Below are 27,600 nucleotides of genomic sequence, written 5' to 3'. Positions count from 1 at the left end.
CCCCTTGGTCCTTAAAAGCAAGACACTTTTTAAATACTCCTTTCAATCTTTTGCCTTTCTCTGTAACCTTATGTATATGCTGCAAAAGTAAAGCAAAAGATGAGTATGTTTCTTAATCCACATTATTCTAAGCATCATTATGTGTGGCACCCCTGTCCCAAAAACTAACCGTGAGTTTTCCCACTGCCAGGCATAAACCTCGTGCAGGCAGCCAGGATAAATCTCTGCTGCAGTAGTGGATTTTTATTTTTATTTTTTTAAATCCAAATTGAGGCTACCACTCTCCTAAGAACAACACACTCTCCCCCCCCCCCCCCCCGCCTCCCAAAGGAAGCATTATTTCGTTGCATCTTCCAGCCCTTGTTCCAAGCATGACCTTACACTAGACCCCGAGAAGCACATTTGGTTTAATCTCTTTAATTAGGAAAGAAGTAACAAACCTTATGGTATTAAAATGATCAAAAGGTCAGCATTAAGGTGCCAGCTGGACGGATTGATTTTTATTTGTTTGTTTTGTTTTCCTAACTATGGGTCCGAACAACATATTAGCTTTTGCTTTGTGTGACTGTTACAGGATACAATCAGTTTTTCTTACAGAATGGGCAGCTTGAAATCTTGAGTGAATGACTTGTTTCCCAAAGAAAAATGTTGCTTCTGATGTTGTTGGAAGTTTTGGTGACACACTGTTGAGATTCAGTATTGCTTAAATTGTTCGGTGCAGGATTGGCAATGCTCTGCTGCGGTGAGATCATGCAAAATCCCTGGACTGTGGAAGTGAGCTGTGCTCTGCACTTTGGCACTCAGCGCAGTGTGCAGCCTGTACGGGAGCCAAGAGCCTCTTGTTTTTGGAGTACCCAGACTCTGGGATGCCCTGTCAGTGGGGAGAACCCTGTTAGACTTTCCCATCAAACTTGGTGAAGCCTTGCGGTGTCTGCTGTGCTGCATGTTCCAGGGGTGGTGATGGATGGTTTCTTCGTGGACGTACCAGTAAATCTAGTAGTTCTACATGAGTTAGGAGTACAACGTGTGAAGTTTGGCTTCCAGACACCAGCTTGGTTTCACAGTTATGCTTATGACCAGCAGATGGAGTTGAGAGAATATTACTTTTTAGAAGCTAAGGAAATCGTTTCTCCTCGGTTCTCTTGATTTAGAATTGGAGCAGCACATGTTCTCTTGCATTTTTTTTCTAATCTGTTATTAAACTACATCACGAGTGTTCTGTTGTGTTCTTCCTTGCTTCTCTTTCTTTATATGTCCTTTGGATTTCCTTATTAACAGATTTTGGTCAGAAGAGAGGAAAACAATGATCTTTAAGACTGGGGGATAAGGATGTCTTGGGTGTGCCTTGCTGCGGGCCTTCTAGGCAGAGGAAGAAAGCTTTTAAACTCAGAGGCCAAGTTTAATTAGAATAAATAGAACTGTAGCTACTTAAAATAGACAACTCATCTCTTATTCTAGAGACTAGCAATAAAAGGCTTTATGAAAAACCTCTATCTATTGTGTCCTTACAGTGAGGAAGGCTTGCTTTCTTAACCTTTCAGTGACTTTTCCTCTCTTGCAGCAAACTGTCTTCTCTTTTCACTGCAGGAAAGGTCTGTGACTGTTGCCCAGAGGCATGCAGTGTGTGTGCTTGCTGCTCTCATCAGCAGTCACCCAGTCTCTGGTGGGCTTGCTGTTTGCTGTGCTCACCTTCCCTGTGCCTGCCCTGATGGGCACTCTGAAAGTTTCTCTTTTCCAGGCATGTTCACTCCTTCTCTTCCTCAAGAAAATTCCACCTGATTTGAAGTGGGGCAGTAGCCTAGCTGGGAAACGCTCTTGTCCATATTGCTTAGCCATGGTCTTCTAATGGAAAAGATCTTAATAACCTAGAAGCAAATCTAACAGATAGTGTTCAGTGCCAGAGAAACTCTGTTTTTGTGTTGGGAGCAGAGCAGACTTCTCCATTCTCTTGGTGCAGGAGTTCATCCTGGGAACATGTATTGCTTTGAATGGTGGAAGATTTTAGTTTTTGCACCATCCGTAAATAATGGCACCGGCCTGGCAAAAGCGAGATGAAAAGAGGATCTGCTCTTTCCCAGCATTCTGGCTCGTGTTTTACTCCTCCGTCTCCCAAATACAAATATATGAGGTGGAGAATATCCATTGCCATTTCTACTCTCTTCCAGCAGTTGAGGGAAGTACTCCATAGCCAGCACTCTGACAGCACGGCTTTCCTTCACTTACAGACTTCTCGTTTGTCTTTTATCCACAGATTTTTCTGTTTGGGTTTTTTGACATTGATCATTCCTCAGTCTGTTTTATCACCCAGTAAATCCTATATAAACCTCTCTTAAAATTTTGTTCAGGTAATTTTCTCTATGTGAGAGCTGGACTGTGTCTACAGATTGCTGTATCAAGTTTTGTCCCTTTTTGTTGCGTTGAAACACTTCTTTGACGTGTGTTTCTTGACATTTGCTGGTCCTTCAAATCAGAAAGACAAGGAGATAAAACTCCAAAAGTGTATCTTTAAGAAAGACACTGATCCAGCCTTGATTTCCAGCAGAATCAACTGTGTAATATTGAGACATTTGCTGGTTTTAGAAGAAAACTCTTTTAGGAGTTAAAAGCCAAGTGCACCAAGGGCAGTCTCTAGGACCAACTATTCAAGTTCCTTCTATGGCATGACGATAGGAGCCTTCTCACCTCTTGTGGTTGACGTGGGCTTGCAAGGCTCGCTCCCCAGCACCAGCTTCAGAGGTGGAAGTTATACTCCATAGTGCTAAGTGAAAGTTGGAAGATGAAAATCTTCCTCTTTACTCTTGATACAAAAACTCTGCCGTAGCCATGTCAATGCCAAAGCTTTGAAATAAGTCTTGGGCTCTGAACATATTCTTCATGTTAAGACCATGCATCACATTGGCTTTGTGTGCAGGAGCTGAGAGTATCACCTTACCTCTCTTCTCATTTGCTAGCCGCATTGCAAGCTCTCAGATTGGTGCTACTAACAGGCTAACATAATTTCTTGCCACCCAAGCTGATCTCCCTCCAGAGAGCATGACCACTTTCTGAGGTTGTATCCAGTTCATGAAGCCTTTTTTTCCCCTCTCTTAAGTCTTCTGCCCATCATACAGACTCAGATTACAATTCCTCCTGCTACTTGGATGAGAAAATGCAGCACTGTAGGGTTATTAGGCACAAATGCAAGCGCTTGTGCTTGTAGTACTGCCACTTGTGTCGGCCTGTTCTGTGCGTGCATGGACCTCTGGAGCCAAAGCAGGCCTTCAGATTCCTGGTGTCCTATCCTGTGTGGATAGGACCAGGCTGTTCAGATCATGCCTGTTCACAGTAAATGATGGAACCAGAGAAGCCACCATCCACGTGGAGAATATCAGAGTGAATTGCAAGAAGTGTGAACTGGTTCTGTGTTGCTTTCACAGTGAAGCTCTGGTAGTCGCTGGAGAAAGCCTGGGTTCACTAAGTGACTACACTGAGAAATACCTCCTTCCTTGATGCCATCAGGTAGCTGCTGCTTGAGCTCTCATTGCAGCTTTGTGGCAGAACAGTGCTTCCTGGATTGTGCAGAGCAGGTTCAATGCTTATTAGAGCATTCCTGCAATTCCTGTTCGTGGGAAGGACTTATTTCAATCTTAATGTAAATGTGCGGGGTACATGATCACACTTGGAGTTGATCACACTGTGAATACTTAATTCAGATAAAGTGTTGCTTATTAGAAGTGTTCGAGATTTACAGTTCATGCGTCTATCCACTTTATGCCCACTGTCCTTTCTCTGAAAGGGACCCCCAAGATCACACTTTAAGCCTGTGATTGAAGGGGAACTGAAGAGCTTTGGGTGTGTTTCACCTTATGTACTCCTGCATGAGTGAAGGTGGGATGCAACCCTGCTCTCTGCAGATACTGCAAGGGTTGATTTTTTTAAAGTCTTAATTGATAGACTGGATGTGCCTATAATGTAAATGCACATGTGGATGACATCTTAAAAATCTCTTGTCACTAGTAAATAACATCCCTTTTCTAGTCCAAGATGTCAACAGACTGAGAAACCCCAAGTATAAAGTGCTACCTGCCTTCTGGTTAGGGTGAGGGAAGGTCTATAAAACAAATAACTGTATCAAAATAGTAATCCTTTGTGGCAGTGGATTCTTGATTATCTTGCTAAGGTCCACTGTTGATTACAAACCTGCCTTAAAGAACTAAAAGGCATTTTTTAAATGTAGGATTTGTCCTAATACAGTGATTCCAGAAAATGGCATTCTGTTATAAGGGAGAAGGAAAGAACATGGAAATAAAAAGAAATTATGGAAGAGGAAATGTATTTTAAAAACGTAATGCTATATGGAAGCTAGACTGACACTTGAGTTCTGTATCAGGTTGTTCACCTGTTCAAAGATTACCAGTGCTACTGAAATTGGTGCCTACTTTTGTAAGAAAGGGTACATAGTGTTAGATCTTGACAGACAATGTTGAGCGCCTTTGAATATAAACACATCAAAACATAGAGGATTACTGGTCATCTCAGTAAAGTAAAACCGCCAGGGAACTTTGTGTCCATCCAAGTCCATGAAGATGAGATACTTGTGCATCTGTGCTGCCCAGAAGCACGGGAAGTTTTTGCTCTTCAGAATAGGGACAGGGCAGAACTATCTATCTATATGAATATACAGTTTCCATAATTTTAAATGGTATTAATAGCTGGTTTACATTATAGAAGTGTTGTATTACTCTTTCTAGAAAACTGGTTAATGAAGCTACCATCTCTGTCGGAGGTTGTAGCAGACTTTCAACCCTGATCTGTTTGTTCTGTTTATGGTGGAGCTCAGCAAGGGAGCAAGAGAAGCAAAACTGTCTTTTTTTTCCTCCTGTATCTGACCATTGAAGCATTTATTTTAATTGTGGGAGCAGAAGGGTCTGAATTTCCTGCTTTGTCAAGAAAATTTAGTCATTCAGGTGAATCAACATGAAGCCTCCCGCTCATTCTGGAGTGGAAGGATTTCTGTGGTTGATAGAGGATTTACGCACCTTTGGCATGACTGCAGTGCACTAGCATATCTCCGGTTTTGAACTGCTCTTAAAAGAGAAACTAGCAGGGAAGAGAGCAACTTCCTCAAACAGTCAACAGTCTTGGAAGTGAGATGGTGGAGAGATCATTCATTATATTTGCAGGTTTAGGACTTTACGAGGTTGAAATAGTGACCAACATAGCTGTATAGAGCTTAGGCAATATTCTGGGTTCTTTTTTTGCACGTACTTGCAGACACTCATCTGGACTGAGACTGCTTGTTCTTCTAACTACTGATACTCCACAGTTCTGCTTTTTTGTTACTTAATCTTCAAGAAATCCCTTTGGATGAGGGCATTATATCTGTGCTGATACAGCTGTAGTCGTGTCTGTTAACTGGTAGGGTAGTAACAAAAGGAGAACTTTGGCTTGGGAAACAGTTCTTTGACTGGGATGAAAACATCGCTTCCAACAAGATTTTCTTTGGCATGGTCTCTGTATTTTTCTGCAGATTGGCTGAATTAATTGTTTCCTATTTGTGACCCAAGAATTGTTTCAGCAAAACCTGTCTGCTCTTGTGGATTTGTCCACAGAAGAAATGGAAGACTTAATTTCAGCTGCATGCACTGGGAGCATAAGTGAATGGGTCTCCCTCGCCCTCTTTACTTTTATTGCCCTTGTTCTTGCAAGCTCGAGACAAACGGATGCGGCAATTCCTCTTTGTTTAAGATTTACTATATAATCATTATCAGTGGCAGAGTCCCCACCTCCTCCATCAAATACCAGACCTTGTGTTTTCTACTTGATCTTGTGTGCTTCGTTCTCCAGAAGAAAAGCTAGCTCTTTAAAACCTGATGTGCAGGTGGCAAAGCTGAGGACAAAGCTTGCTGCTGGAGTAGTGAGAACTTGTGCCAGGGAACCTTTTGTTAACCTAAGAAAATGAGTTTTGTTGCTGTTATGTGCTCTGTTTTGTAGGCTGTGGAATTTTCTGGGGAGTCCTTCTCAAAGGTCAAAAATGGTGTATTCTGTCACTTAAGGGTGATTTTCCTTAAATATAGTAAGCAGGCTTTGGCGAGTAGTTCTGTAGACAGCAGTGAACTATTTCCTCTGTTATCTCCCCAGTATAATCCTGTTCTTCCTATATTCTATTTATAAGTGCTTTTAATGGCTGATTTTCCTCAGGTAGCTTGGAAGTTGGTCAGCTTTTCTGTGGTAACCTATATTTACAGTGCATAATCAAAGTGATTCTTGGGACAGTTTCATATTTGTCCATGAGATTAATTCAGGCTGCGAATCACAGGGATTTAAGCACTTCTGCAGTCCCATATCTGCCCCTGCTAGTGGAGTCGTTGCAGGCTGTGGATGTGTTTAATTTGAAAATCAGGTTTCTGCATTTATTGTCCTTCAAAGGTCCGAGAAGGTAGTTGAAAAGCTTCTAAATCTGTGCTGAAGAAATGACATATTAAGGAAGCTATTTATCTCTTCCATACTGTTATGAGCCATGTCTTAGACTGAAGATCTCTGTGGGTATGCAGGCTCTGTCAGGCAGGGCTTGGGCATTAGTACAGAAGTGTGTCCATAAAGAATGGATGCTGGAAATAAAATACCAGATTTTTACAAGCTGATACAATGTAGTGTCACCCTGTAGTTAAATCTAGTTCGCTTCAGCAGACAAAATGCAATCCAGATTTAGGTGGCCCTTTCTGGAAGAAAACTGTATACATTTTACCTTGGAAATTTTCTCTATGAAAGGAATATCAGCACTCACTTGTGAGAAGAAAGGCTAATTTAGGCTTGGAAAATCAGTTCTACCTTTTACTGTAATAGATAGAGATAGTCATATAATTTTGACTGTCTTCTCCCATTGGACTCCTCTTTCTATTGGGGACAAGAAACTAGAATTGAAGTGTATAAAACCTATAATATGAAAATATAATACTAAACAGACTTGAATTCCAATGTGTCCAATGTATGTAAATGTATTAAGCTCTCAATACATTTTTACTTTTCCAAGGTTAGAATAGTAATGTTTGAGAATGCTACAGAGACTGGCATAATAATCCTTGCAGCCAGTCATAGCAGAATGCTTGGCAAATAGTCTTGTGATACTGAAATTATTATACAAGATTAAGATCAGAATTGAGACTTGCAAACACAATGCTAAACTATCTGTTCTCTCAGTCCCAGATGCAAACCCAGGTACAGCAAGTGGGGATCGTACCGACGCAGGCAATGGCAACTGGACCAACAGCAGATCCGGAGAAGCGCAAACTGATCCAGCAGCAGTTGGTTTTGCTGCTTCACGCTCACAAATGTCAGAGGCGTGAGCAAGCAAATGGAGAGGTGCGGGCCTGTGCTCTCCCACACTGTCGAACCATGAAAAATGTCCTCAACCACATGACACACTGTCAAGCTGGGAAGGCCTGTCAAGGTGAGAGCACGTTGCTGAAGCTACTCTGGCAAATGAGCTGTGTAAGGTTTCTTGCATACTTGTCAGCAGTGTTTCTCTTCTTGTCAAGAAGATCCCTACACCTGCCACAAATGAGTGCCAAAACTGGTTCTTTAATTAAGCAGCTGCTCCCTTTTTCATTACCTTTGCTCGGTTTCCATTTCTGATCTCTTCACAGTTGTCAGTTTAGAAAACAGAATGCAATATTTGCCTTTTAGAAGCAGGATAGTACCAATAGTAGCCTTGAAAGCCTCTTTTTAATCTCCTCCATTCTATAAAGAGGGTGTAATACCTGCTATGTGTTTGCCTGCAACTCAGCCATGTAGAGTTTCTTACATTTTAGTACTAGTTTCCTTCATTTGTTATGGCATTACTGATGGGTCCCAAAAAATTTTAGTTGCATTTAGCTGTGTTTAGTTATATATAGAGTATTGCTTGTAAAGAAGAAAGAATAGTTGCTCTAAAAAATGAGAGGAGTTAATTCAAAACCAGTTAACCAAGAAGTGACTTTAATTCTGTTGCTTTTCCTTGTTACAGTTGCTCATTGTGCATCTTCGAGACAAATCATCTCCCACTGGAAGAATTGTACTCGGCACGACTGTCCTGTGTGCCTTCCTTTGAAAAACGCCAGTGACAAAAGAAATCAACAACGTAAGTAGTTGTTTTACTGCTGTCACAACGAAATGATACTGTTAAAATAAAGTTGATCAAAAGTCCAGCGTAGGAATGAACTTTGACAGTGTCCAACAAACTTAGTAGCTGTTTAATAATCTTGTATAAGGATGAGTATGCTAATGAATTCTCCTTTCTGATCATTGAATGCAATTTATTACTTAAATACACAATAATTGAAAAGGGAAAAATCTCAGATCAAGCGCATGTCTGTTTTTAAAGGGTGCGGCAACTTCTAGCTGGTGTTGTATTGTGAGGCAGGTCAGTAGATTCCAGTTATAATGTGGTTTTGGATGTAGGTAGGATTTTGGGGAAGATAGCTACTTCATTATTTTTCTTGCTGCTAGAAACAACTTAACTCAACATGCTGATGGTTAAGAATAATCGAAAATATTTGTTTTTAAAAAAAAAAAAGAATTCTTGTGCACAAAAAGATCTCATCTGGGTGTCTTAATCATTAAGTGTACATAATGCTGGTATAGACTAGCTGAAGTTCTGCAAATCATAGTGGTTTTGCCCATGCCTGTTTTTTATAAAGCATAGCTGTTACCGATGCTTGGGGGCAGCCCATTTCTAGTGCATGTCTTCCCTCTTGCTCTGAAACAGAAAATACTGAGCTTATGTTGGTAGGTTTGCTTCTCATCAAATCCTTTGAAAAGATGCCAAGGTAGAACATTTTACAGCATAGATGCAGCAGTTCTACAAGTCTAAGTAATGCTATGCCTAAGTATATTTAAATAAGGGTTAAGAAGTGGAAAATAGCTGGAGGACTTGCGAAGCTTGTACGTTTGAATTGTGTTGGAAGCATTCTCCTAATTTCCATTTAGGCTGAGACTGCAGTTAAGAACACTAATAAACCTTGGAGGATAGAGAAGAGCTCCTAGGTTAGGTGAGATTAAGGCAGAGAGGAGAGTGGCTGGTAAGACTGTCCAAATTATCTGTCAAGGATGCTCTCATTATAGTTTCAGGAGGGTGTTTTTTCCCTCTGAAAAAATTATAAACCCAGAGCTACTTGGAGGTAAGGGTTTTGTTTTTGTTTTACCAAACTTCTCCTTGGTAAACAAGATATATCTTGTGTGTTAAAAGTAGTAATTTGTTGCAAGTGATTAGTTATGTTTGGCCTTCAAAAAATGAGTTGAAAGCTTCGCTTCTTAATATGACATGGTCCATTTGTGCATAACATCCTTATTACACAGTTGTTACCAAAGTGCTAACAACATCTAGCACAACAGAATTGTTTTTTTCAATACAAGCTGCTGTAGAAAAATATTTTGTGCAGTATTTGTTTTTACGTCATTCATACAACAAAAGAGAAGGCACTTGAACAAAAGCAGTCCTTAAAAATAATTTTGTTATGGGATCAAACAGGATGTTGTTTGAATGCAACAGAATTATAATGGATAAGTGTAGAGTTTGGCTCTCTTGTTGCATGCAGGGGAAATAAATATGAAATCTCCTTCTTCTATTCAATTAATCAATAATCCAGTGGTAGTAACCATGAAAATTTGCAGCTTAATATCCTGAGGTGCAAGGTTCTTTGTCTGAATTATGTCTCTTAGGGTCTCTTTTACCTTCAAACAAACCACACGTGACACCTCGTGGTTTGTTTGAAGGTAAAAGATGAACACTAAAAATACTTTCTTAGATATATTATAAAGGATGCACCTTTTTAGGCATTCAAAAATGTTTGTGAAATGATTTACGTTAATACATGCTTTTGAAAACACTGTGCTTGGTCAGGTGAAAACTAACCTAAGCTAAGTTAGTTTAAGACTTGAAGAAAATGTTGGCTCTCTTAGGAATAAATAATTATAGCATCTACTAAATTGGGGGGAGGAGGGGATCTGCATATGGCAGAATATGATGAGAATATTTAGAAAGGGAAAAAGAAGTAATGAGGGTCACTATACTTCTCACTCTTGTCAGGCTGTCATCCTTACAGAATGAATGACCATGCTTTATGGTCATTAAAGACTTTGAGTCCTAGAATCTTCCTTTCTGTGCTCACGCCTATTTTACCATTGTTATTTCGAGTCCTGTTGTATCTGTGCTGGGCTTTCAAGTGGCTCCTTCAAAGTGTGCCTGTCTCTTAGAAAGTTGTGCAGTTCAGCACTTGTGAAACATCGCGGTATGGTGGCTTGCTTCCACCCTTCCCATGTGCAAGGGTTCATGTGCTCTTTGTCACTATCTATTCCTACTCCTTGGGGGATTCCCTCTGCATGCCACACAAAGTCCTGGGTTTGAGGTTATTACCATGGAGCTGTTTCTTTACAGGTATCTTACTCCATGTTTTAGTGTTTAGATTCTTTGCAAGGAACATCTGTCTCTGCCAGGTTTCATTTGATAGCGGCTTTTTTTTTTTTAAGTAATCTTGAACTGTCTTTTATTGTAATTGTTGATCGTAACATGACTTGTTAATAGGACATGTTGGGACAAGTTTGAAATTCTTTCTGTTCCACATGGCTCTTATTCTGTATCCCATGTATACCTCTGGGAGGGTAGGGGAAAACTGCAAAAAAACCCCCGTTATTTTGCACATGCTAAAACATTAAGCTTTTCTTTTGAATAGGCCAGTGACTCCTGTGTTTTGAAGTAATGACTTGAAATTTGGTAGAAATGTCTTGGTGTTGGAGGGTTGTTTCTGTTAGGAAGTACTTCTTGCTCCCTGCTGAGCCCACCACAATTTGAGTTACAAACTCTTGCAAACAGATGTTGATATATTTCCTAGCTTTATAGCTCTATCATAACAATTTTTTTTTCTGAAGACTCATCTTGTCATGTATTTATCTTGTCATGCACATGCTTGAGCTTCTTAATTCTTCTGTTCCTGACCTGGGCAGGTGTGTATTGTGCCACCAAACAGCTACTGGGTATGCTTCCCCTTGCAGCCCTACCGGTGGTGATAAGTCTGCTGTGCTCACCATTTATTATGACCTGGGCCATCCTCATGCAATGTTTGATGTGCTTCATTTCAGGATCAGGGTACACTAGAAAATCTCTGGGATCCCTGTTCAGTTGGGTGAGACTTGAAGGTGGAGTTGTGAACATGAAGCTAGTCTCCCCTGTATTTTTCCTTGTAGGAAAATTTTAAATAAAATGCAGTGAGGAAAAAGTTGGATTGAGAAAGATGAAGATTAGTTGTCTCAAATGTACTCTAAAAATGTGATTTTTAAAGAAGACTGGGCCAGAAATTCTGGAGTATGTGGACTCGGGGATGAAGGGTGGGAATCTGATGAGGGAAATGGAAAGAGAGACTAGGAGCTAGCTGGCTGAGGGAGTAGGTTATTGAGTATGGGCAGAAAATGAAAGAAGACCTGGATGTAGAACATGTGGGAACTAACCCTTTGTAGAGAAGGAAGGAGTGCATCAGTGCGCAGGGAAATAAATGTGTTCAGAAAGAGTAGGCAGCAACTAGAGCCTGTTTCCTGTGAAAAAGGGAAATTAAATCCAGTTTGCTCAAGTCTTACTGTCACTAACTGTAAAATCTACAAACAAAATGTCTCTTGTTTTTTCAAGAGCTGGAAATCATACATAATGGTGACCTACCAGCTATCAGTTATTCCACTGAGCCACATGATAGAAGGTTAGCCCACAGATTAAGAAGTTCCATTCATTGACTAATATGATGCTATACTGTGAAGGCTTTGAGTTTAATGCTTAACTTAAAAATTAAAATGGCATTGGTGGTGAAGTCTAATAGTGACACTTCCTACCTTGAAGTTGCTCGTAAAATCTTTACTTACCCCATGATTTGATTCATGATGCAGCCTTTAATTAAACGATTGTGTACACTTACCTTTTGTATACCTGCCTAATTCTGGGTGCAGGACAGGCTTGTGCTGAGGTGAGTCAAGGTTATCAGCAGAATTTTTGCTCCAGCCACTTTGAGGTAGAATGGATGTAACGAGCAGAGTGAGGAGCTGCAGGACAGAGAATTTGAACACTGCTAAACGAGTCTCAATTCCAGAATTTGGAGGCAAAATGAAAAATTTAAATTGGACTTCTCAAAAAAGGATTAACGTGTTGCTTTCACTGGGGTGGTCAGGTTAGAGAAGTGCTGGGCATTCATACTTTAAATAGCATTAGGAGTCTGTGTTTAAAATAAATTCTAGTGAACAGGAGGGGCGGAGGGGTTCCCCTCTAGACGACATGAATGCAGTTTCATTAAGGCACCAGTATCTATTTTGCACACTGAAACAGGAATCCTGTAGACAAGATACTGTTTGATCCTTTAGATTATATCCTAATGCATATGCCCAAGAGGGCCTAATCAAGACTGTTCAGGAAGTTCCGGGGCTGCTTAACTTCTGCTTGTTTGAACTTTCACTCTTAAGGTATGTAAACATATGTGACTTCGTAACAGTGGGACATATGGAGCTCAGTTGTCTTTAAAGCATTTAGAATGTGAACAGTCCTGTACAGAGTTGTCTTTACACTTGTAGCTTCTGTCATGAGCTCATCAATGTCTAAAGCATCAGTTAATAAAAAAAATCATGGTAGATGTTGCTTCATGTAGCAGTGGCCTAATGTGATAACTCCTGTTTGTTTCAGTGCTGTACTTATTTAAGTTGACTTGATTTCCTATGGTATCTGCCACAGAAGGGACTACATTTGCACTTGATCTGTCCAGTATGGAAATCTAATATTCTCTTCATCTTCTTGTTTGACAGATTGAGATAATGTCATGCATTCATATAAAACCAGTGAACAAACAGACAAAAAAAAAAAACCACCCAAACTTTCAAAATCAGATTCCTGTTGTGAAAATACTCAATACAGTATGCTATTAATTGAGTTATAAAATATAGAAAAGCTGAGACCAAATAGAGCCACTCATTTCCACGTTGTAAGTGTACCGCTGGCTGTAAGAATGTGGTCTGTCCCCTAATAATAATAATAATTCAGTTTGAAGTGTTGAAGCAACATTTGGCTGTTTACCAGCTTTAGTGAGTTTTGCCTGCTTGAATAGGTATGTGCAGAACTTCTTGGAGATCATTAGTCTTTTCAAACTGCAAGTCAAAATAGTGGTCTTCAGACATTGTCCTCTTATGAGAATGTTAGTAGTTTTATGAAGAAACAGCGGGGTTTTTTTCTGTTTAGAATAGACTTATTCTCCATGTTGTCACTTTTGAAGTGACATTCAGACTGTCAACTCTGACAAATACCCAAACTGAGTTTTTATAAGTAGTCTTTGGTCTGGGGCAGAAATAGAGATCTGGAAATCTGATCTTGCCTAAGTAGAGTTCTCTAGAATTGGCTGGGTTGTGGTTCCTAAAGCTGCTCTAACACCAGGGCTGAACTTGGGCTTCATCGTAACCAATACTACTGCCAAAGCTCAGCCCGGCACCGTGGGCAAGAGGTGATTGACTTCTCCAAGCTCTGCCTTGGCTTCAATGTGAGCCTCGGAAGATCAGTGCCAGCTTTTTTTCCCCAGAAGAGCACAAGGAATGGTGAAACACTTGTCTATCCTCAGTGGGATGGCTAGAAGCCTTTTCCCTGTTCCCAGACTTCAGCATCACCTGTGGTCATTCTGCCATCTCCAGAGATGTGCCTCTGATTTACAGCCAACGCTGAAAGCATATGGGGTTTTTTTTCGTTGTAACTTTTCTGGAGAAATATCATCCTCTTTCTCTAACAAGCTCCAATTTTTATTAGCTCCTGAATCGATCTTTTGCTGTCACAACAGCCTCTGAAACCTTTTGAATTCCAGAGTGCCACAAGTTTTGTGCTATTTAACCTTTCTAGACACTTCCTATTTCTTGCACTAGTATAAAAGCATCTTTCTCTTAGGACTGTGTGATTCCAGAGTGCTATGTGCAAGTCCAACAAGAAACTCATACAGTTGCTCTTTAGGATGTCTTTTTTTATGAAACGGGTAGGATCTCAGTCAGTTTCTGTCTTTGTTTTTAAACTTGCTTGGAATTGATCAGTGAGTTCAAAAGTTATTATGAATGTGTCCACAGAGAGTAAGCATATGTAAGCCTAATTTCCATGGTGAACCCAGTGTCGAAAATACTGTGGAACATCCTTGGGGGGAAAAAAGGTTGTTTTATGTGGGGCTGCTTATTCTGGAGAGGGGGATCTCTGACTATATTTATTTGTAGTTCTTTGGCAAATGAGACCAAATTGCATTCTCATCTGGAGAGGGAAAAGTCTGGACTCTGTAATGTGTGTGTTTTCTCTTGGATGGAAGCTGAAAGTGTGTGTATCTTTTTCGGTGGTTGTCTCAGTTTCCATAGTGGGTAAGGATTTAAGAAAGCCTAGATAATGCTGTTGATGTCTCAGAAGGCTTGTTTTCCTGATTTTATTTTTTTTCTAACCATGTGCCTCTCCTGATATTTCAATAAAACAGCTGTTGTTGCCTATATTAAAAGCTATTATTGTTACTATGTTTAGCTCACAAATTTGTAATGCACATTACATATCTAATTACTTGGGGGGGGGGGAATGTGAAGTATGTATTACTTCTACCAGAGTCTCAGTTATCAAAATGCAGTGTCTCTGTAGTGAAGGGTATACTCCATGTGTCATTCACAATGAACCATGTTATTTCTTAGAATGGCAGCTAAAATGAGGACCAGAAAGCAGATTTTTATTCACTTCTGGATTTACTAAAAAATACTTTTCCCTGTTGTTTCCATTTCCTGTCTACAATGGAAATGACTCCTCCATACATCTGTACAGTGAGAGAGGTTGGCTGCTTGTGGTGGTCATAAAGGTTAATGAATACCTAAATATTGATATCTAAATCATTTACCAAAACCTGTGGCAGGCTCATCCCCTTTCTCACTCTTCAAATTACTTTTGATTTTGCCAGTACAGCCTGAAACCCATCAGGGCTTTTCATATCTCTGAATAACTTGGGTTTTAGGGTAATTTGGCTTTCAGAGGATTCATCTAGTGACTGCTCAGAATGAAAATTTCTGCCAACAGATCTTCAGTATTACCTTTGTGTCCAAGGACACAGTATTTCTGCTGAACTCAGGATCTCTGTTCTGGAGCCAAATATTTTGACCTAAAATGGGATTGATGGGAAAGAGGGAAGTAGAGGAATTTAGGCCCCCCCCCCCCCCCCCCCCCCCCCCCAGTCTACTGTCCCAAGCATGAAAATCCTATTTAGCCTTATATTGGAGCCTCTACTTTATGTATATTACAGTAATTATGGGCATATCTGTCCAAAATTTACAGCACTTCTCTTTAGACTGCATGTATTAATTGCTAGGGTGGTTTCTGTCCTGTAGAATCAAAGGCTGAGTTTCCCCACTTGGCATCTCGGGTGTTGTTCTGTCCTTTGCAGAAAAATATATACCATATAACTATATGCATGTTCTGTTGATTCTTGGCATGATTTGTTTTATTGTTTGTCCTCACTGATTTTCAATTTTCTCTTATCCTTTCTTTTTTATAGCCCTTTTAGGGTCTCCAGCTGGTGGAATCCAAAATTCCATCGGTTCTGTTGGCACAGGCCAGCAGAATACTCCATCGCTAAGTAATCCTAATCCAATTGACCCCAGCTCCATGCAACGAGCCTATGCTGCTCTTGGACTACCATATGGCAACCAGCCTCAAACACAGTTGCAGCCCCAGGTGCAAGGGCAACAGCCGGCACAGCCTCAGGCTCACCAGCAAATGAGGACCATTAATGCATTGGGTAGGTGGAAAAAATACCAAGGAAGTGAGGTGTTCAAATAAACTGAACTGTTGAATTTTTAGGATAGTCTAGTATTTCACTTGATCAGAGCAGTGACTTTCTGTTCATGTTGATTAATACCTTAAAATTATACTATTTATAAACATGACCATTCATATACATTTGAATATTAGAAAGCTTTGAATATATTGCTTCTGCCAAATAGCAGTAGTTTTAGTTTCTTTTGAAGTATTGTCCATAGCTTATTGTTTTCTAAGGTGATTAGACAGAATTGCTGAAGGATTTTGGTTTGTTTAACAAGTATTTTACCTGTGCTAGCAGAAAATTCTGTCTCAAATGTTCATTTCTTTCTGGAACTTAATTGTTCTATTATCTTCTTTTTAGCTTAGTGAACTAGTCTTAAGAGTTTATGAATTTTAAATTTTAATAGGCTAGTTTTTGTAGAAAAAAAATGTTCAGACTGAAAGTAACTTCTGATTCCATAAGTAGCTACCTATATGCACCACAGCAGGTATTATCATAAAAGTACTTACCTGATACGCTGTTTCTTTCGTTAACCAATTGGGTCAGTAAAGTGTAGTTTTGCCATGTTATTGTTAAAATTGTGAACTGTGTGCCAATGATGTTTAATTTTGTCCCAAAGGAGCCAACCAGATGAATCTTCCCGCAGGAGGAATAACAACAGACCAGCAAGCTAGCCTAATTTCTGAAACTGCTCTTCCAACATCCCTTGGGACAAATAAGTAATGCATGCATTTTCATTCTTGCTCAATTAAACATTTATTTACATGATTATGAATGTAAATAAAGAGCATGCCTTAAAAACTAATTGTATCGGCATGGAGATGATCAGTCACATCTATAGCTATGTTCTTCTTTCCTATTCCAATTCTATATCTACCACTTTGCCCCCCAGAGAGCCCAGAACATTTAGTAGTTTTAATTGAATTCCCAAAGGAAGAATATTTTCTGTTTTTAAGTTGTGATTCTTTATCGTTCATACTGTGTTTTGCAAACTCCTGAGCTTTGCTGCTGTAGGTGTTGCAGTTTGCTGATACCAGAATTTCACTTACAGAATGTTTGATGCAGTAGCTAGAAGTGATGAAAGGAATTACTCAAAAATTACTTCAAGTATCAAACATACAACAAAACTCTGCATTCTGTACTGTAACAGTCCCTTTTCTTTTTATTTTAGCCCACTAATGAATGATGGCACAAATTCTGGCAATGTTGGAAACCTCAGCTCAATGCCAACAGCTGCACCTCCTTCTAGTACCGGGGTAAGGAAAGCATGGCATGAACATGTCACTCAGGACCTGCGCAATCATTTAGTGCATAAACTGTAAGTATCCACCAAGACAGTGTATTTTTCCTGAAATTTTTTAAAGAATTTCAATACTGTAGTTCTACTATTAAGCTGAAAAGTTGTTGATGAGAAAGTTACCAGCAGTGGTTCTCTTGACACTGGGCCACTGAGGATGAGCTGTTACCTTTAACCCTCCTCTTCAGTTCATTCTTCGTGCTCATTAAGGAACGGGCATGAAATTAGTTTATATTGCTAGTCAATTCACTCTGCTGTAGTAAACAAGTATCTAGACTGTCAAACCTCACATTTTTTCGTCATTGAATTTGCTTTAATCTTGTGGGGAGTAGTGCGATAGATATTTTTTTTTTTAAAAAAACAATTTTGATAGGCTTTTACGTCTGATGTATGAAGGAATGTCCAGGTTAAATATTATAAAGCTGTATTGAATTAAATTTTTTTTTCCTCTGAAGAATTTTTCTTTTATTCTTTCGCCTTTCTTGTAGTGTCCAAGCCATCTTCCCCACTCCTGATCCGGCAGCACTGAAGGATCGCCGCATGGAGAACTTGGTGGCTTATGCCAGGAAAGTGGAAGGAGATATGTATGAATCTGCTAACAGTAGGGTATGTTGCTTTAGTCCAGGTATCAGTATATGTTCAAGAACAGTAGTATCACAAATCTTATAAGCATAATGAAAACCACAGAGAATCATTTCACTGCTCTCTTGATGAGGAAAGTCATGCTTTCTGTCTGTGACAGTGTTTGTATAGTCCCAAGCTATCTGATTAATGTCACTCCAAGCTAATTCACCTCCCTCAGCTCCTCGAAAACTAGACAACATCGACCCAGCCCTATTTGCATTCCTCCTGAAAGTGTGATTGACATGCATGAAGACTGGGGCACAGCTTGCAGTTCTTGATGTTTCCCTTGCTGACTTTCTCCTTTCTGGAAGTCTGCATGAATAGTACTTTTAAAACGTCATTAATGCCTCTTTGCCATTGGAGGTTTTCTCTAGGACTCAGTCCTGTTGTACTGCTTACCTTTTACCTGCGCTGTTGGAATTATTTCTCCTCTACGCAGCAGCACCGAGAGTGATTTGGCTAAGACATACAGCTGTTTCATATCTCAACATAAGAAGTCGTCAGTTTGCCTGCGTTTGTCCTTGTGCATGGGAAACAAAACAGAATTCCTGTTCTTGTTCATGATTTTTGCACTGTCTGCAAAGAGGTGTCAGTTCAAATCTCTGTTACTCAGAGGGAGCAAACCCCTGTTGATTGACATGCTGAGGATACTATTTCTTTATAACACTGTGATAATTCTACCCTAAAGGAACAACTCCCTGAAAGTTTTCATGAGGTAAAGACAATGATAGTAGCACCAGTGATACTAGCCAGTGAGATCTTACCTGATCAGAATCTTGAGGTCCTTTCTTAAATAAGGTAGGAGTATTTAAAGAGGGTAGTTCGTGGCATTTCAGGTGATAATCATCCAGTAAGACAGTAACACTTAGTCTGCCCCTCTTAGACCATCTCCCAGAAGAGCTGAAGATGGAATGCAAGTTTTATGTCCTAGAGGTAGATAGGCAGTGGCCGTACTTGTAATGCTGTTGCTGTGTCAGTGACAATATCATATTCTCCTTGCGGCTACCAAGAGGTTGTTTAGCAAGGAAGACTTGTGTGTGATCACCCTTGATCACCCTGGCAGCTTTAGAGAACAACTTTAGAGAGAACGAGGATTTCATAGACATACATAGGCATCTAAATACCTTCTCAGTAAGGATGAGTGTAGTAGACTTCTGGTTATAAAATTAAATGTCTTCTGACCTCTATGCCAGACAAATACCCAGAAGTATCTTCTCTTCGCCCCTTAAAACAGCTGTCAGAGCCTCATTGCCAGAAGTCTCTTTTATGGGAATTCATCTAATGTATTTTGGCTCCAAGCAGCAAACTTGGAAGAAGGGAGTAGTTTAGAATGTATTAACGATGCCATGTGGAATTGCATCCTTCTTTTTGAGGAGCATCCCTTCTACTTTGACATTGAAAAACAGATTAGTATGAGGCATCACTGTAAGCAGTTTGACATTGTTTTAGTACTATGTGCTCCTTGTGAACACGTCCTTTTTCGGGAATCTTTGCAATGTGAAAGTAGCACAATATTAAATTTTCAAGTAGGAAGTTACATGTGAAGTGTCTTGAGCAGGAGGAGGGAAGGGGCTGTAGTGCTTCTAAATTGGACAGAAGAAAGTGTCTGTGCTGATGGATTTTTGAGACATTTGGAGGAAGGAAGTGACCTAAAAACAAAGCTTTATATTGCAACACTAGGCTTTCTTAACAAGGCTGGTGAGGAATACCTATCTCCTATTAGTTTTCTGAAATGAACTCAATCCTACTGTAATAACAAATTCTAGTTTTTATGAAAATTGGATGAAGACAAAATGACAAGCATCACTCAACCTTTGCTCCAACCTTTGTTACAACATATGGTTTTAAGAGCATAGGTGACCTATAGGATTTGTGGGATTTTTTTTGCCTTTAACAGGTGCATAATCTGATCCACTTGTCAGCAATTGCTGGACACACATCTGCCAAGCAAAATTGCCTACCTTGCTGTGCACTGTGACTGTCTTATTTGATCTGTTGTCAATGTGGATTGAGTAAAATGGATTTTTCATCTTGTACAGATGTAGTGTTCAGTTGTCTGTGCCTGTGGACTATTTTTCACTGACTTCCTCCATTCCATTGGGGTTTTGTCTTGGTTTTGTTTATTCCTTGCAATGACTGTTGGTAGTCAGACTCTTTAGAAAAAGAACAGTTCCTTTCTTTATGTAAAAATTGATCTGTCCTTAACAGCTGTCTCCTGAAGTTTATTTAGTGTAACTGTGTTGCTCAGAACATCTTTTTCTCTTGTTTGTGGATTAGTGGAAATGTTTATTATGAAAATAACATTTAAAAATCATTAACGCTTAGAAACTAAATCACAGCTTCCTGGTTTTTGACAAAGCAACAGAGAACCTACAGTCTTCTCCGTTGTCTACTACCAGAGTAGATATGAAGGATAGCCATAAAGCCAAGTCTCGTATGTGTTTTCTGGAAGCTTTGTTTTTCCTTTTCTGCATTAAAGCATTGATGAGACTGTCTTAGTTTAACAGAATTCAGAAAAGAAGTATTTCTTTTTCAAATAGGCAGGTGTATACATTAAAAAAAAAAAAAAAAAAAAAAAACAACAAACAAAACCCCCCAAAAAAACCAGGCGATGGTATTCTGCTAGACTACATGAGTTCTGCTGCTGCTTATACTTGACGCTGAGTACTATTTTTTTTCTCTTTTAGGATGAATACTATCATTTATTAGCAGAGAAAATCTATAAGATACAAAAGGAGCTAGAAGAGAAACGGAGGTCTCGTCTACATAAACAAGGGATGTTGGGAAATCAGCCAGCCTTACAGACCCCAGGACCTCAGCCCCCTGGTATCCCACAGGTGGCTGCTGCCATGGGCCAGGCACAGCCAGTGAGGCCACCCAGTAAGTACTTCTGTAGGGGGTGCTTCTGCGTTTCAGCTGTACCTCTGCACGGTTTGTGTCCTCGAGCTCTCATGCTGATCTCAAGTTAGTATTTTAAATTGGTTTTTGCTGACTATTCTTCTGTTGTGTTGCAGATGGGCCTATGTCCATGCCAACCGTGCCTATAAGTCGTATGCAGGTTTCTCAAGGTATCTTTGTTCTCCTCTCTAATTGCAATTTGTGGGTTCAAAATAATTGTTGGGGGGAAAAGCTGATCTTCTGTTTTTCTTTTGGAGTTGGGATGGGGGGGAATTACTGAGTCTCCCTTTTTTTTTTTTTGGCATCATTCTTTGTTGTTGCTCTGTGGCAGGAACTGTCTCAGTGCAGTCTTGTCTTAAGAACTGGCAATACGTACCCAATACTTTGCTAGCAATTGGAAATTAATTCAGTCCTTTTAAAAAGAGGAGAGCGCAAGCAAGAATACTGTGGATAATCTCATTTAAAACACTGTAATGGCAGGGGGGGTGGAGGATGTTGGCATGTTTTCATCAGTTACTTAGCCAAAAATACACCTGTAGCTGGAAACTTAGCACATTAATCCTAGAATCTGTATAAGTAATGATATCCTTTCTTGGTTTCTGATGCAAAGTGCATCTAAAAAAGCCTTGCAGCTTGTTCGTAGCACTGATGGCTTGCCATCACTGATTTAGACTGCTGTGGGCTTGTGGCTGTTTTTTTTCTGAAAAATAAAAACCTGTGACTTCAAAGTGCTTCAGCTTCCTCCAAAAAAGTGTCCCAAATTATTTTATTTCTTGGTTCAGAGTTAGTAGTAAGTTGAAACTCATGTTGAAATGTCCTTGAGAAGTTACATCCTTTTAAAATTCATTTCAATAGGAGAAAAAGTGGATAGCAAGTATAGCTCCATAATTATTTATTTACACCTTTATTCCTGTTAGACAAGTTTGGGTTTTTTGGAGGGGCTAAATGTTTTGTATAAAAAGCACAACACCTGTTTAAGCAGATTGCTAGCTTTTGTCCTGATTTGAGGCTAGGAGTTGCCTTCGTATGTACAATATGTATTTTTATCGTATTTACTTCAGCCATTTCAGTGAGGCCTGAATAAGACATTGCTGTTTCAAAGCAAATGCCTGATTTTAAGAAACCATCCCAAGGTATTATTTACAAATAGCATCCTGTCTTTGCAGATCATCCACATTCTTCATCTTTTGCGCCCCCCCCCCCCCCCCCCTTTTTTTTTTTTTTTTGTTTTTAGACACCACAAATTATATTTCACCCTAACTGGTATTCTTCTGAATACTTCTTGCATCCTGATTTGTCTCTTAAGCCAAGTAATTTGCACAAAGTTAAAAGAAAAAGATGGAAGTGTAGGGCAGTCAAACTTTAGTCATATAAATGTTAATTTTATACTAGAGTATACATACATAAATTCTGATGACTTGTTCCTAATGAGTTGTTTTGGGGGTGCATTTGCAGGAATGAATCAGTTTAACCCCATGTCCATAGGGAATGTACAGATGCCACAAGCACCCATGGGACCCCGTGCAGCTTCTCCAATGAACCATCCTGTACAAATGAACAACATGGGCGCTGTTCCTGCGGTTCGTACTTCTTGCTATCAAGTTCTTCTCAAAATTGGTTGTTTACATTTAGCAGTGTTAATGCTGTTCTGAAAAGGCCATGTCATAGAGTAGTACTGTGAATTGTAGGATAATTTCATGGAAATGTACTGAGTCTGTCAGGCTTTTGTTGAGGTGTTTGTTTTCAATATTTACATGTTTTTTTTTAAAAAAAAAAAACACCAAACTTTAGAGAGGTAGGTGCCAGAGATGTAATAATCTCCAACAGTCTGTGGAAGAGCATAGTTCTTTCAGAAACTATGTCTTTGGGTATATATACACCTTCTTTATTCCTCCATGAAAATACATTTTTATTCTTTAGAAAAACAAAAATGTTTTCAGTGTCTATGTTTTTATTCTTTGGAAAAACAAAAATGTTTTCAGTTTTGCTGGATTATCTCCGTTAGCTCGGAGAACAAAATGGAGTTTTACACTCTTAACAGAGTTTTGAATATTACCTGTTTAAAAGGAACTTCCTCATGAATACTGTGGAACAAATGCTAGAGTTACATGCATATGCCCACTTCCATTTGGTTTACTGAAGCCAGTTTTCCTTCTATTTTTTGTCCTATCTTTTGGTCAATTACATTGAGGGTATTTTCCTTTCTCTTGCTACATAATACTAAATGGTAATATCTTTAATTTGGGTGTTAATTTTTAGATGGCAATGTCTCCTTCCCGAATGCCTCAGCCGCAGAACATGATGGGAGCTCATTCCAACAACATGATGGGTCAGGCTCCTACCCAGAACCAATTCCTGCCCCAGAATCAGTTTCCAGCATCTGGTGGGGCTATGAATGTGAACAATGTGGGCATGGGTCAATCGACAGCCCAGGCCGGGGTGGCACAGGTAAGATGTATTTTCTAATACTTGAGTTATTTACTCTTAATTATCTTATTCTAATTTATTTAATCTATGTATTTTTTTAATATTTATATATCCATTGTTTATTATAGTCACCCCTGACTTTGGGGGATCCTGGGTTACATTTGCCTTCTTCATAAGCTCTTTTATAACCTATCTACATATGCTAACTGGGGGGAAACACCCTGTAATTCCTGATTTAAATTCTAAAAAAAAAAAGCATGCTGATGAGGTTTTTAGGGGGAATATCAGAAGTTAGTTTATGGGACATTTATGAGCATATGCTTTTGTCTTTGTGTGGACCTTAGCAGCTAACTTTAAATCAAGAATTGCAATCTTTTAAAGTTCGTTTTAACCTCTCTACTTCTGAGGAGAAAATTGGGGTTTTTCTGTAACATTTTTCTGTTACAGTAGTGGTCAGTGAAGTAGCAGCTGTGCTTATGATGCCAAAGGATATGCTTTTCCATAGGGAGAGGCTTGTTTTTTAACTCGGAGTCCAAGTAATCTAGGTTGGTTTGAAACCTCCAGAGTTCTCTAGTCCAGCCTTATCCTCAAATGAGAGAGAACTTAGATCAGGTTATGAAGGCTCTGTTGAGTCAAGTTTGGAATATGTTCAGGATCGAGCATCTACAATTTCTTGGGCCCTGGCTCAGTTGTTTGACCCTCTTTGTGGTGAATGTTTTTTTCCTAATGCACTTACTTCAATAAAACTGACTATGTACAGGCAATATAGAAGCATGTTTTAAATTTGAAACCTCATCTGCAGGAAACTATTAATTGATTTAGATTTCTAAGAGTAAGAGGTACATCTGTGGATAGAGTATTCTTTTTTATCACTAGTTATCTGATGCAATCTTTAGTAAAACGTATAGTTTAAAAGTCTGTGCACATCTAGAATACTTTATTGTTGCTGCTCTGAAAAACAAATCCACAATTTTCTTAAGCATCTGGAGTAGTCTAATTAGAATTAAAAAAAAGGGGGGGGGGGGGGGGAGAAAACAAAAAAACCTCCTCTTAAGTCTTGCACTGTGCAGTGGGGCAGGCATTAAATGTGTTGAACTGTCTTCTAAAGCAGGGCTGCTCTAGAGTCCTGGCCTAAAATGTGTATTTGCTCGAAACCATTTTGTATGCAAAGTCTGACCTTTGCCCAGCTAATGGCATGATTTAGAGATTGTCTGAGCTAATGGCATGATTTAGAGATTGTCTGCCTGTGGGTTTCTGTGTTACTCAGAGATCATGAGGATTCCCTCTCTGTGCCGGTAGAATTAACGTAAAAAGACATGCATGGCACATCTAGGTCTAGGAGCAAGGTCTTTGACTAAGAGCTGATGAAAACGATTAGAGAAATCAGAGCATAGTCATTTGCAGTAGCAACATTTGTTTATAGCTCATCTCACGTTTAGACTTCCAGTATTCTGTTGAAGAAGACTTCAGTGCTGCGATTTAAAGGATAAGTGTGTTTCCCAGAGTTTTGGGAATCACATGTCTGTAAGGCAATCTCTCTCTCTAGCAGGGGCAGGTTCCCAGTGCTGCTCTTCCCAACTCCATGAACATGCTAGGACCGCAGAGTGGGCAGTTACCATGTCCACCAGTGACCCAGCCACCTCTACATCAGACTACACCTCCTGTGTCCACTGCTGCTGGGATGCCACCTATTCAGCACCAAACGCCAACTGGAATGACTCCTCCTCAGCCAGCAGCACCCACTCAGCCATCGACACCGGTCTCATCTTCAGGGCAAACACCAACACCGACGCCGGGTTCCGTTCCAAACGCGACACAGACACAAAGCACGCCTACAGGGCAGACTGCGGCACAGGCTCAAGTCACACCGCAACCTCAGACCCCAGTTCAACCCCAATCTGTGCCAACCCCGCAGCCGTCTCAGCAACAGCCAACATCTGTGCAGGCGCAGCCACCTGGCACTCCAGTAAGTACCAGCTAGTTGCATTTTTCTTGTGTAGTGGCATTCCACAGGAGTTCTCCCTATGTATAGCACCATGTCGTGAATGTATAGAGCCCATAGTTGTCAATAGTAGCTTCTCCTTTAGACCAAAGGGTTCATTATAGAGATGTGTAAAAATGTGCGTGTTCAGATGTTCTCAGCATTGTTTGAAGGAGGGGGGGCGTATTGAATGACTTTGAACTGCTCAAAGTAAAAACGGCAGCAGTGTGCAGAAAGATGAGGCATAACAGGCCTAAAACTATATTTGGCCTTAATCAGAATCGGTCTTTTTTGATCATGAAACTTGCATAAGTTTTTTCTTTTAAGCTTTAGTCAGGATGAATGCACATGTCAAGGAATGTACAGTGTTTTACTGGGCAGGTGTTTTCTCTGTAAAAGAAGCCTCTTTGGGACTGAATCGTTCCTTGGCTTCTCCTCTGTAAAGCAGAGTTATTAAATGTGTTATATCGAACCTTGGCTACAGTGAGCTCCTGTATCCACGTTCTGCACTGTTTTAGAATATCATCTCATGTCTCTTTTGTGCTGTTCATTTTTAGTAAAGGAAAATATTTCTATATATGCAGTGTCTTTCTTTTGTACTGTTTTTACAACAGCTATCCCAGGCAGCAGCTAGTATTGATAACAGGGTCCCCACCCCTGCCTCAGTTGCTAGTGCTGATACGAATTCCCAGCAACTAGGACCAGATGCACCAATGCTAGAAAGCAAATCAGAAGTTAAAACTGAAGAAACTGAGCCAGAGACTAGTGAGACACAAGTGGAAGCTAAGACTGAGGTAAATGAGATTCTATACAGCTTAACTGAAAGCAGTGATAGATATAAAAGCACTTAATGATATGTCTGAATTGGTGAGCTAAGGGGTGAGAGGAGGGTAGTTACTGGAAAGTAACTGTCCTGAGGAAAGCCATGGATGGAGAGTGCTTTGACAATCTCAAACTAATATTTTGATGACTCAAGTTTGGGTCATAGATGTAATAGTACATCTCGTTGCATCCTTTCTTAAGGTGGAGGAGGATTTACAAGGATCTTCACAAACAAAAGAAGAAACAGATGGAACAGAACTGAAACAGGAGCCGATGGAAATAGAAGAAAAGAAGCCTGAAATAAAAGTAGATGCTAAAGAGGAAGAGGAGAGCGGCACTAATGGAACCACTTCACAATCCACATCGCCATCTCAGCCCCGCAAAAAAAGTATGTGTATGAAAACTGAGGTTTTTCTTGTGTACTTTATTTTACTAGCATTTGTTTTCCATGGTCTCAGTTCCTGCTGGGAGGTCTGTTTTGCATGTGTATTCCAGCACATGGAGCTCTAGGAGATCCATACTTTGTGTAATTTATTTTTGAAAGTAGCATTCCTTTAATGTTATATGAATCACAGGTGAGAAAGGCATGCCATTGTGGTCTTGATCCCAGCAGTCTTCTCGCAGCTTCCAGTTTCTGCCCAGAAGGACCAAGGCAGTAAGGCAGTGATTGCTGGACGAATTACATACATAAATCTCTCCCTGTACATCTTGGCCGGTGGTCTTTCAAGGGAGCTTAGTGTAGATAGAGTTCTCTCAGTAACCAAGAATATCCATTGCTTTGCTTTTCCGTTAGAGGCTGCACACACCGCCTTCATACTGAGTTTTAGCCTTCACTTCTCTGAGAATCAGGTGCTTGAACTCTTCTCCTGAATCTGTGTTCCTCCAGGGCTGGTCTGCTGCAATAGCCTTAAACTTTGAAGTCCTGTGTAGTTTTCAGTGTAGCGTTCATTTGAAAGCTTTCTCCTCAGAAATAGTTAGGTCAGTAGTCTCTTAAATTAATCTACGGTGTTAGCGTAGATTTAGGTGTGACTGTATCTGTATACTGTATATTTTTCCAAAAGGAAACTTGAGGGCATTACAGATCTTGAATGGACTTACATAAATGATTGCATGCCTTAGATTAGTAAGAAATAAATGAATACGATTCTTAAGCGGACAAGAAGAAATTACTCTATTTGTAGTGCAGGCTTTGTGGGAGCCTGCAAGTTAAGTTTTTGGACTCAAAAACCTTAGCTGTTTAGAGACCTCTGTCTCTTAGCATCCTGGGTTTTGAGATTATGTTTTCTGTGGTTAGTTTTTAGGTTTTGACCAAAGGTAAGCTTTCAACATGCTGCAAATGTTAAAAAAGGGAAAGTGATGATCCATTTCATTACTTTTTTTTCTTCTTCCCTTGCAAAGGAAACTGCATATAACTACATTAGGAGAGCACTATGGGTGCATGCTTTCCAGAATGTGATCAAGAAATCATGAAGTTTTAAAGTTTGTACAGCTTGAATCTTGATCTCTTTACATGCCTTGGGTTGCATTTAATTACTAAACATAATCTTTTTATAATAAAATGCTATGAAACACATTTTCCTGTAGATTGTATTTTCAGTTTGTAGCACAGTGGGCCAGCCAAATGAGTGCACTGCAGAACTGACTGGCAGAGCCTATTTCAAACAAAATGTAACATAGGGAGTGGAAAGCTTATTAGCATTTGTAAACCAGTTATATTCCCAGTGGAAAGAATCATTGCTGCTTGTTAGGAGGGCGCT

General features: G+C 39.8%; 1 protein-coding gene across 5 annotated transcripts in view; it reads left to right on the top strand.

The window, feature by feature from the left end:
* Positions 1–27,600, top strand: part of CREBBP (CREB binding lysine acetyltransferase) — a 97,651-nt gene that overhangs the window by 41,067 nt on the left and 28,984 nt on the right. For 2 of the 5 annotated variants that reach the window (XM_075515433.1, XM_075515430.1), the window contains 13 exons: positions 7,180–7,429; positions 7,985–8,098; positions 15,528–15,770; positions 16,414–16,513; positions 16,966–17,112; positions 17,580–17,697; positions 20,403–20,595; positions 20,730–20,783; positions 22,069–22,193; positions 22,873–23,061; positions 24,587–25,006; positions 25,636–25,815; positions 26,045–26,231. In XM_075515433.1, the coding sequence (XP_075371548.1) occupies positions 7,180–7,429; positions 7,985–8,098; positions 15,528–15,770; positions 16,414–16,513; positions 16,966–17,112; positions 17,580–17,697; positions 20,403–20,595; positions 20,730–20,783; positions 22,069–22,193; positions 22,873–23,061; positions 24,587–25,006; positions 25,636–25,815; positions 26,045–26,231 (2,320 nt within the window). The remainder of the gene's footprint in view (positions 1–7,179; positions 7,430–7,984; positions 8,099–15,527; positions 15,771–16,413; positions 16,514–16,965; positions 17,113–17,579; positions 17,698–20,402; positions 20,596–20,729; positions 20,784–22,068; positions 22,194–22,872; positions 23,062–24,586; positions 25,007–25,635; positions 25,816–26,044; positions 26,232–27,600) is intronic. The other 3 variants (XM_075515432.1, XM_075515431.1, XM_075515434.1) reach the window with 3 other exon arrangements.

This window comes from Mycteria americana, chromosome 12 (assembly GCF_035582795.1).
Source record: "Mycteria americana isolate JAX WOST 10 ecotype Jacksonville Zoo and Gardens chromosome 12, USCA_MyAme_1.0, whole genome shotgun sequence".
NCBI classification, from domain to species: domain Eukaryota; kingdom Metazoa; phylum Chordata; class Aves; order Ciconiiformes; family Ciconiidae; genus Mycteria; species Mycteria americana.
Note: the sequence above shows the minus strand (reverse complement) of the source record. Positions and strands in the feature narration are given on the sequence as shown.